The 10,767-nt window shown below is 33.9% G+C and overlaps 1 protein-coding gene across 1 annotated transcript; it reads left to right on the top strand.

The window, feature by feature from the left end:
- The first annotated feature begins 2,414 nt into the window (after positions 1–2,414).
- LOC130936468 (receptor-like serine/threonine-protein kinase ALE2) lies at positions 2,415–8,725 on the top strand. Its single transcript, XM_057866538.1, has 8 exons — positions 2,415–2,821; positions 4,319–4,453; positions 4,536–4,634; positions 5,350–5,718; positions 5,806–6,075; positions 6,720–7,109; positions 7,215–7,455; positions 7,727–8,725. Exons 1-8 carry the CDS (start codon positions 2,635–2,637, stop codon positions 8,436–8,438), a joined length of 2,403 nt encoding a protein of 800 aa, XP_057722521.1. The 5' UTR covers positions 2,415–2,634; the 3' UTR covers positions 8,439–8,725.
- The last annotated feature ends 2,042 nt before the right edge of the window (positions 8,726–10,767 follow it).

The following is a 10,767-nucleotide window of genomic DNA, read 5'->3' as shown; positions in this document are numbered from 1 at the left end:
GGATCAAGACTCGCTCTGATAGTTCTATTGACCGTTATAAGGCACGATTGGTTGCTCAAGGATATACGCAAGAGTATGGTATTGATTATGAAGAGGCTATTGCTCATGTTGCTCGTCTCACATCTATTCGCGCTCTCCTTGCCATTACTGCAGTTAAAAAATGGTCTCTGTCAGATGGATGTGAAGAATGCATTTTTTAATAGAGATTTGAAAAAAAAGGTCTATATGAAACTACCCCAGGGATATCCTTGTCCTAGCAAAGTCTGTCTCCTTCGTAAGGCACTTTATGGTTTTAAGCAAACTCCTCCTAAATGTTTGAAAAGTTTAGCACCACTATATGCAATCTCGGTTTCACTTGCAGCTTTCATGCAAATGATCTCTTTATTCGTAAAAGAGAACATGGGGTTGTTCTTCTACTTTTGTATGCTGATGACATGATCATTACTAGAGACGATGTTGATGATATCTCTGATCTTAAAGCATTCCTTCACCACACTTTTGAGATAAAAGATCTTGGTTCTCTCGGTTATTTTCTTAGCCTTGAAGTCATATTCTCAGATGACGGTATCTATATCTCCTAAGCTAAGTATGCTTCTGATCTTCTTGCTCGAGCCAGAATTATAGATAGTCGCATTAGGTTTACTCCTCTTGAGTCTAATGTTCAGTTTACTCCTATGGATGTCGCTATTTTGGATAATCATACTCTTTATCGACAGTTAGTTAGAGGTCTCACCTACTTGAATGTCACATGACTAGACATCACCTATCCAGTTCATATTCTTAGCCAGTTCTTGTCGGTTCCTCGTACTACTTACTATGCGCCAATTCTTCGCATTCTTCGTTACATCAAAAGCACTCTATTTCATGGCCTTCATTTTTCTGTCCATTCATCTTTAATCCTTCAAGCGTACTTAGATGCTGATTGGGCTGGGGATCCCACTAATCATCGTTCTACTACTAGTTATTGTTTGTTTCTTGGTGACTCTCTCATTTCCTGGTGAGCCAAGAAGCAAATGTTCATTGCTCGAACAAGCACCGAAGCTGAATATCATGCTCTCGCGGACACCACTGCTGAGGTTGTCTCGATTCGTTGGCTTCTTGAAGATTTGGGTGCTCTGGATCCTCATTTGTCCATAACTGATATTTTTTTGTGACAATCGCAGTGCTATTCAGATTGCCCATAATGATATTTTTCATGAATACACCAAACACATTGAGATTGATTGTCACTTTGTTCGACAACGTCTCTTTATTAATGTTGTTGTTCGTCTCATAGCTGTTGGAACTTTGGATCAGATTGCTGATATTTTCACGAAGGCTCTTCATTTTACTCGTATTTGGACTTTAGCATCCAAACTCAAGATGTTATCTTTAACTCCCACTTGAGTTTGAGAGGGAATGTTAGAGTATAATTAGGATCAATTAAGATCAATTAGCATTAATAATATTTATTTAGCATATCTGTATATTTGTTGTAGGATATTACATTTTTATTGCTTTGATTCTTCTAACACCTATATATATCTTTGTATATTGTACCATTGCTTATATATTAAATATTACACAAAAACATTTTTTTCATATTACTCTTTTGTTTTTAACAATAATTATTGTATTAATTTTAACTAAACAAATTATAATTATAATTTTAATTTTATTCCGTACATACTGGTTATTATATTTGTTATATATTAAAAAGTTTAATTTTAATAAAATATTAATTAATATAAAAAATTTTATAATTACTTTTGAGTATGATAATATACAATTATTTATTTGTATAATTTTTTGACGACAATATATGAAAATTAAAAAAATTAAATTCATGAAAAGAAAAAAAGACAAAAATTGCGAGACAATGTATTTGTGTGTTATCTATAGTTCTAATGTTCTATACATTAATATTAATATTATATAGATATACAAATAAATTCATCAAATATCTTAACCTTTCTTTGACTTCACCTACCTGCCCCTTATTTTATTTTTTCTTTCCAACTGAAAAAGCAGTAACAAACAAAATTTAAACATAACGGAAAATATTACAACAATTTTAATATTATGGGACAGGGACATAGGCATATAGCCCCACCATTACCATATGTTGGCCGCGTTTCCAGTTTTCACTTTTTCACTTTTCGCGAAACGATGGGGGCAAATCCAAAACCCCTTTTTCTCCACGAAACGACTCCCCACGCTGCCGTTTCTATGAACCCGTTCATCATACGCTCCCACGCGTCGCGTGAGAGAAAAAACAACACCCCAACGATGGTGATGATGAAGCATCGACGTAGCTCTAAAACACAAAATCTTAACGCATCACAGTGTCCTCAACTCACTCGCTCACTCACACTCTCACTCTCTCTCACAGCATTTAAGTCTTCTCAACTCCCACCATTCTCTTCTTCTTTCTTCCTTTCTTTCACTTCTTCTCTCAACAAACTCTCGCTCTCTCTATATATCGTTTTCTCTCTCTCTAGGTTCGAACGGATTCAATCTTCACGCGTGTCGGTTTTCCTTGGCTAGATCTTCTCCCGCATTTCTTGGATCCGGAGATGCGACCGTCTCCATTGCCTTATTCTTCGATTTCTCTCTCTTCTAGGGTTTTCATTTGCTTGCAATTCTGAGCTATGCATGCTCTTCCTTCTGGTTCTGCTTGCTGCTGCGGCGTCCACCATGATCGCCGCCGGCCGTCTCGCCGGAATTCTGCTGTTTTCTTCTCCTGACGATGCTTCTCACCGCTTTCGAGTTCGCCGAGAGAGAATGCCGGCGTCAGTTTTCTTCCTCCTCGTTCTTCTCAACTTGCTACTATCTTGCTCAGGTAATTTTTTCTCCCCTCAAACTTTCTTCTTTGCGTCACTGTGTTGTTTCGAATTTTGGTTGTTGTTCTTCTGCTTAGCTGGAGGAAGCATTGCTTGATGACTGTTTGAGTGTGATGTAACTGTTTTTGTCGGTGTGCTTCATTTATAGCTGAATTGAGATAAGATATATGGGATTTGATTCTTCAAGTAAATGCAGACTTCATATAGTGGTTGGAATTTGACATAATCGGTTGTGTGGATTCATTCTGTAGCTTTTCTTTTTTTTTTTTGTCACAGTAAGAGAATTTGCCAGGAATTACACTGTTACGGCTTGTAATGGAGGTAAACAATGTCGATATGAAGGAAGGATAATTCCCAGTCTAGAGGCTTGGGGAATACTCGTTTGGTAGATTTGAAGTTATAATTTTCACGGGGAGTTTCTACTTTGTAATTGTGGTGTTGAATATTTGTTGGTTGGTTGTCAATCATGTTAAATTTCTGATTCTTATTTTGGGTAAATTTAGTTGTCATTTTACTACTTGAACACTGTCATATGTTCTTCTCTAAGTATGTGTTTATGTGGCTGGCTATCTGCAACATATTATTCTGTGTTGCTCCCTAACCCTTCCATCTTTTCCTTACATGTGTGAAACCTACCCTGCTCATGTGAAAACCTAATTTTTTAACACAGCATTATAATGGACGTTCAATCATGCTTATCTTGGTGCTTTCTTGGGGTAGCTCAGACTTAACTTTTCATCAAATATTTTGGTCAATGCACTTTCTCATACACTTTTCTGGATCAAATGGTCGGTTTCTCGAAGAAGCTTGAATGATTTGGATTTAAATATTGGAAGCTGTATACTGATCAAAAGTTTCATTCTTAGAGACTGCTTTGTTTTATAGATTCCAAGTCCAATTAAGTTATGCACTTATTACTGGAATGTAAAAAAGAATTGCTAGTGCATGTGATGTTAACATGCCATACAAATATGTCAAGAAAAATTGGAAAGTGAGAAAGATAAAAGTATAAATTTATCTCCTTTTTCAATGCTTGCAATAGAAGATGTGCAAGTTGGGCATTGTCTTCAAAGTGTAAATTTAACAAAGACTTCATAAATGGAATATTTCAAAACTATATTGCCAACTATACCTGGATATTGGCTTAAGTTTTGCTTTAAATGGCTTTGATGGGTTATGCTGAATGAATCCATGAGGTATTTATGTGTGCAGATGAAAAAGAATATAAAACCTAATCAAACCGGAACCAGCAAAATTATGCAGCAAAATACTGACTAGTCGCCAAAGAAATATCCAGGCAATATGGTCAAAAACACATCACATCGAGCACTCCATATAATTAGAAAATCCACACACTAGTTGCTTTCCTGGAAAAGAAATGTTTCAAACCTTCAATATCACAAGTTACAATTAATGGATTTTTTTCCAGTGTTTTTTAATTTTATAGACTTCTTTTCAGGTTTTCTGTGTTTGACATGTAAGTTTTTTGCCTGCAGTGAAGTCGGTTTCTGTGAGTGTTTCATATGTCTCATCAAAACGAGCTAAAACTTGGTTAGTTAAACCTTCTTCTGGACCATCTACTTCACCTGGACCTGCTGCCCCTGTACCTGCACCATCTCCATCATATCAAGGTACATTATCATATTCTTCAATGACTTGATGGTCAACTCTATGACCGATTTCAGTCTAAATGCTTATATTGTCTTAGTTTAGGTCCTATTGTGCATCCAAGTCCAAAACATCGCTATCATCATCATCACCATCATAGCGTAAAACCTTATCCAGTCGCTCCACCCCCTTCTAAAGACCAAGGTGACTTTTGGAACTTCATCTTTACTTCTTATTCTTCCTGCTCTCAGGAGTATTTATAATGTTTATTTCTTAACAATCTTTTCTTTTTTGCCATCATTTTCACTGCATGTATTTCTGTGAATCTGTGTGGTGAATTAAGTTTATCAAGTGAGCCATGCTGTAGATCTTTGAAAGCTTAGTAATCTGAATTTTCTGATTAATTCCTACCATGTATCCTGCTGTTAATGGTTAAGCATTGTAAGATGATATAAATTGGAAAAAAAAGGTAAACAAGAAAATGTTCTAGAAGAAAATTTCAAATCTATTTAGTTTGACCCTCTAGATTACAAATGTGTTATTGGAGAAATTTTCATTTATTTCAATTTATATGTGGTTACAGATGTTATTTAAATCTGTCTTTGGTGCTTGAAAATTATTGCCTATTTCAATTTCAAATCCATGACAAAAAAAAAGTTTGTGGAAGAGTTTGAAACTGTGTTTGCCTTTCTTCTCAGCTTTGGATTTGCTATGTGAAAAGTATTCCCAACTTCTCGAAGTAGTGGTATGGCATAATGGATTTAATTAAAACAAGAGTCCTAAATAGTTGTATATCAAAAACTCAAATTAATATATGTGAATGAACATTTTTTTCTGATTCAATGGATTTATGAACATTGCTTTGTCCTTAGCTGTTTATCGTCTCATATTTACTCATTTCTAATGAAATGGCTTGCAGGTTGCGACCAAATCTGTACGGATCCACTCACATCAACACCTTTTGGGTCACCTTGTGGTTGTGTATTTCCCATGAAAGTCAGACTCACGCTGGGTGTAGCTCCTTATGCTGTCTTTCCAGTAATGAATGAATTAGAGATTGAAGTTGCATTAGGCACATACTTAGAGCAGAGTCAGGTGAAGATAATGGGTGCTAGTGCTGATAGTGAGAATCAGGGAAGAACTGTAGTTGATATAAACTTGGTTCCATTGGGAGAGAAATTTGACAATACTACTGCAGCTCTGACATATGAGAGGTTCTGGCACAAGAAAGTCCCACTAAATAGAAGCCTTTTTGGTGATTATGATGTTTTGTACATTGCCTATCCAGGTAGTTGTCTCCCTTCTTCGAATAGCATTTTACGTTACTGATTTATGTTCCATCATGTTATTTTGAGACTGAAGCGCTTGGTTTCAGGAATTTCTTCATCGCCACCGTATGCATATGGAACCATAGCTGGGGATGCTCCTATGGAAAGTGTAACTGGTAGTCTACCAGTCTCTGCCAACTTTGTCAACAAGAATCAGAGAATGAATCTCAGAACCATAATCATCATTGCTTCGTCTTCCTTTGTACTTTTATTGGTTTTAGTTGGAGCAGTTTCTATCATTTTGAAATGTCAGAAGATTAGGGGGCCATCGAGTGCCGTTGGCCCTGCATTCACTTCATCTCTAAACAAGAGATCTGGTATAATTTTTAACTCCTTTTGAAAATTTTGTTTTGGGTTTGATTTTGTGAAGCTTTATTTATTGTTAAATTGAACATCTTTTATTGAATATTCTGCTGGCATATTGCCTAACTTATCATTCCTCAGGTTGATTGTTGTTCCTTATGTAGTTTCCTTCTTTTATTGTCCTAAGGATGCCTTGTTAGGCAAAGACAATTATCTCACGTTTATATGTTCTACTGTCTCCAAAAATTGAAGTGTATTGATATCAAGATTTTGTAGGTCTAACATTATTAATGATGAATTACATGTTAAAATCTGTCGATTTAAATGTTTACCCCTTTTACTTGTACTTGATTTTCATTTAACAGCTTTACATCTTCATTCAATTACACACTACTGTTGTGCAGGACCAATAAGATTATTTAGGTGTCATTTCCTTTTGATGTTCATTGAGTTAAACCTGCAGCTAAAATAGGGTAGTGATGTGAACATTTTCATTTTACATTTACAAATTCCACTTTCTCAGGTATTCAACACTTGCAAATATGGTAGTTATTTATCCTTGCCTAAATTTGATTGATTTCCATATTTTGTTGGTTATCTTCATTCTCTCGGTTGTAAAGAAGCAAATGTTAATTGATTGATGCTGCTTTTACTGCAGGCTTGGGTTCTATGTTGTCAAGCAGTATTACAAGCTCGACATCAGTGTCCCTTATGTCCACAATGGCTGCTTCCATTCTCTCTGTTAAAACATTTTCGCTTTCTGAGCTCGAGAAAGCTACGGATAAGTTTAGTTCAAAGAGAGTATTAGGAGAAGGAGGATTTGGACGAGTTTACAGTGGGACATTGGAAGATGGGGCTGAAGTTGCAGTTAAGCTGCTGACTAGAGATAATCAGAATGGAGATCGTGAATTTATTGCAGAAGTTGAAATGCTAAGCCGATTGCATCACCGGAATCTTGTTAAACTACTTGGTATATGTATCGAAGGGCGCCGACGTTGCTTGGTGTATGAGCTTGTTCACAATGGCAGTGTTGAGTCACATTTGCATGGTAACATACAATAAAAAAGGCTCTAGTCATGCAGCTTGAGTTCAATTTATATTGTCTTGTCATCTGTTAAATGAACTGTTTTCATGCTTGTCAATGATGCTGCAGGTGTTGACAAGAAAAAGGGACCTCTAGATTGGGAAGCACGAATGAAAATTGCACTTGGAGCAGCAAGAGGTTTGGCATATCTTCATGAGGATTCTAATCCTCGTGTAATTCATCGAGATTTTAAAGCTAGCAATGTGCTACTAGAAGATGACTTTACCCCGAAGGTTTCTGATTTTGGATTGGCAAGAGAAGCAACTGAAGGAAGTCAGCATATTTCTACAAGGGTGATGGGAACTTTTGGGTAAGTGTAATATAAAATGTTTGTGGCATTTTGATTATTAATTTCTTAAGCTTTGTTGAGAAAGTACAAAATGGTTTTATATATATATATATATATATATATATATATATATTTTTTTTTTCTTCCTTTATGGGACTTGTTCAGTAACTATCAATATATATGTTTTGTAAAGTTTGGATACTAGTCGACTATTGACCACCTTTCATCAATTTATTATGTATTTTGTTAGTTGAATGAACAAAGTGTTCTGATTTCTGTCCATCATTTGCAGGTACGTTGCCCCAGAATATGCGATGACAGGTCATTTACTCGTTAAAAGTGATGTTTATAGTTATGGTGTTGTGCTGCTTGAACTTCTTACTGGCAGAAAGCCAGTGGACATGTCTCAACCTCAGGGACAGGAGAATCTAGTAACTTGGGCAAGGCCATTGTTGGCGAGCAGGGAAGGTTTAGAACAGCTAGTGGATCCATCTTTGGCTGGAAGTTACGACTTTGATGACATGGCAAAGGTTGCTGCTATCGCCTCCATGTGCGTCCACCCAGAGGTCACACAGAGACCCTTCATGGGTGAAGTCGTGCAGGCTCTTAAGTTAATATACAATGATGCAGACGAGACTTGCGGAGATTACTGCAGTCAGAAGGACTCCTCCGTACAGGACTCTGATTTCAGAGGCGATCTCGCCCCTTCCGATAGCAGCTGGTGGAATGCCGGAGGGTTAACCCCTCGATTAACTTATGGGCAAGCATCATCTTTCATCACCATGGAGTACAGTTCTGGTCCACTTGATGATATGGAAAACAGACCGTTTTCGACTTCAAGCTTGATCGGAGATGAGATGTCTTTACCGATTAAGCATGGGAACAGATCAGGTCCATTGAGAACAGTCCGAAGTAAGTTATCATTGCATAGATTTACAGGAAGCCGGAGTGAACATGGGGGACCTTCTTCCAAGCACCATTGGAACGATGGTTACTGGGCTTAATTTAATGATTGAGGTTTTTTTTTTCTTTTCTTTTACCGTGTTTCTGAAATGTACAGTTTCCTAAAGGGATCAGAACTATTGATTGAGTGACTGATTTAGTGTAGGTGTCTCAAATTTCTGCATTTTTTTTTCATGTTAAAGGTTGGAGAGATACAGAATATTGGCTAATTTTGAAATATTGATTCATTATACAAGGAGAAAATGTAACCCGAGCAATGTTGTAAAAATGCCTTGCATTCTGTCTCGCAGTTCCATTCCATACCTGTTATCCAGAATGTTCCTTATAATCAAAATTAATTATCCAATATTTTCTTATTTGGAAAGGAAACATGTAATAATAGTATGGGACTCAATAGCCTGAAAAAGTTGCTTTACATGAAATTCTAATTTTAATGAAACTTATATTAAAAGTGCACTAATTGGTTTGATAAATTCGAATTGACATGTTACCTGTTACTAATTTACCATAACCTTGTACCTTAAATTTATAAAACGTTAGGCAATAAACTGCAATTTATTTCTTTCTGTTTTACACGTGTCATGTTTGTGTGTATGTCAGAGTGCGTGTTTTTGGTCATGTGGGGTAATGTCTGATTGATCGAATTTATTTATGTGTATTTATTATTTGGGTGCATATGTAAAATATTGATTTACTTCTCGTATTCTTCTCTTACTTTTTTTTTTTGTTGGAAAGACAGAATTTTCATTTAAGGGATGAAACTCTTAGCAAAATTAGCATCATCATCTTCATCTCAATAATAGAGCGTCTAGCATTAAGAGCAAATTAAAGAGCCCGTTTGAAGAGGAGCAAAAGCTACTTTTATTTATTTATTTATTTTTGGATTATAAAAAATTATATTATGTATGTTTGATATTATTTTTGAATTTTTTTTTTAATTTTTTGAATTAATTGAGAGCTTTTGAAGAAGTAGAAAAATATGATGATTTTTTTTCATAAGTTATTTTATCACTTTCATTAAAAAAAATTGACTTCAAAATAAAAGAGATTATTGTGTTACCTTCATTTTTAGTTCTGTGAAAAATGTGTTTTGGTTTTGCTGAAAATATTGGTCTTCCACCACTATTTTCGTGCAATGTTTCATCTATTAGAAGTATTGGTCTTGTACTATCATTTTCATCAGGGGCGAAGCTACATACATAGAAAGGGGGACAATCGCCCCCTTAATTTTAATTTTTTACATGTAAATTATATGTAAATTTTAGTTTAGCCCCCCTTAAAATTTTATTTTAGTCTTTTTTTAGTGTGTAAATATTTTTGGCCCCCTCTAATATTTCTTCTAGCTCCGCCCTTGATTTTCATGCAATGTTTTATCTGCTGAAAGTACTCATTCTTTATTATTATTTTTACACCATATTTTATCTGAACCACCTATTATATGTGTTCCTTCGAGTAATTCTTTTTTATCATTCTACCACTCTATTTTTATTATTAAATTTGTATTAATACTGTGTGTGGTATAAAATACCAGTGAGTAAATTATTTAAAATCAACATTCAATATTAAAAGGTCTTTATTATCATCGTTATTTTAATATTCATTTTTTGTATGTAAAAAAATATATATATTTTCTGAGTTATTTATCCAAACGTTAAACTTTAAAATAAGTACTTATATAACTAAAAATCTAAATACAAAATAACTTATTTATAAACTATTATTAATAAAAATCTTTATATTTTAATTTTTTTTAAAAGAGCCTATTTAAAAAATTTATCCAAACTGAACTTAAAACTTAGTTATCTCTGAATTATGGGTTAATGTTAAATTCTTTCAAATATTGATAAAATGGTTAACTTAGCTAATATTTATTGACTATAAAATTTATTGACTTGTTAAAACTAAAATTTTTGGGGAACAAAAAAATTGACCCCAGTATCTAGCATTACCAAACCAATATAAACATTTACCAACTCATTAAAAAATTACATGACAATATACATGAGCGATAATAATTAAATTAGTTCATGAAAGACGAAGTATTTTTTAAATTTATTTTTAAAATATTTTTTTTAATTAAATTAGTTTATCAAATATTAAAAATTAATCATATTTGTCTCTTAATTGTTTCATTTGATATAAAACGTTAATTAATAATATACATTATAGTTAATATATCTAATTAAATATTAATTAAATATATTTATAAAAATCTATTAATTTAATTATTTTTTAAGTACATAAATTTTATTTTTAATATGATCTAAGAATTAAATTGATAAATTTTCACATATTTAATCAATATTTAATTAAACATATAAAATACTATTATATATATTATTAGTTAATATTTTATATCATTTATTATTA

The sequence above is a fragment of the Arachis stenosperma genome, chromosome 6 (assembly GCF_014773155.1).
Source record: "Arachis stenosperma cultivar V10309 chromosome 6, arast.V10309.gnm1.PFL2, whole genome shotgun sequence".
Lineage (NCBI taxonomy): Eukaryota > Viridiplantae > Streptophyta > Magnoliopsida > Fabales > Fabaceae > Arachis > Arachis stenosperma.
Note: the sequence above shows the minus strand (reverse complement) of the source record. Positions and strands in the feature narration are given on the sequence as shown.

Coding starts and splice junctions, on each gene's coding strand:
- LOC130936468 (XM_057866538.1), top strand. CDS start 2,635: ATGCTCTTCCTTCTGGTTCTGCTTGCTGCTGCGGCGTCCACCATGATC. Junction 2,822..4,318: donor CTTGCTACTATCTTGCTCAG/GTAATTTTTTCT, acceptor TTTTGCCTGCAG/TGAAGTCGGTTTCTGTGAGT. Junction 7,456..7,726: donor AGGGTGATGGGAACTTTTGG/GTAAGTGTAATA, acceptor CATCATTTGCAG/GTACGTTGCCCCAGAATATG.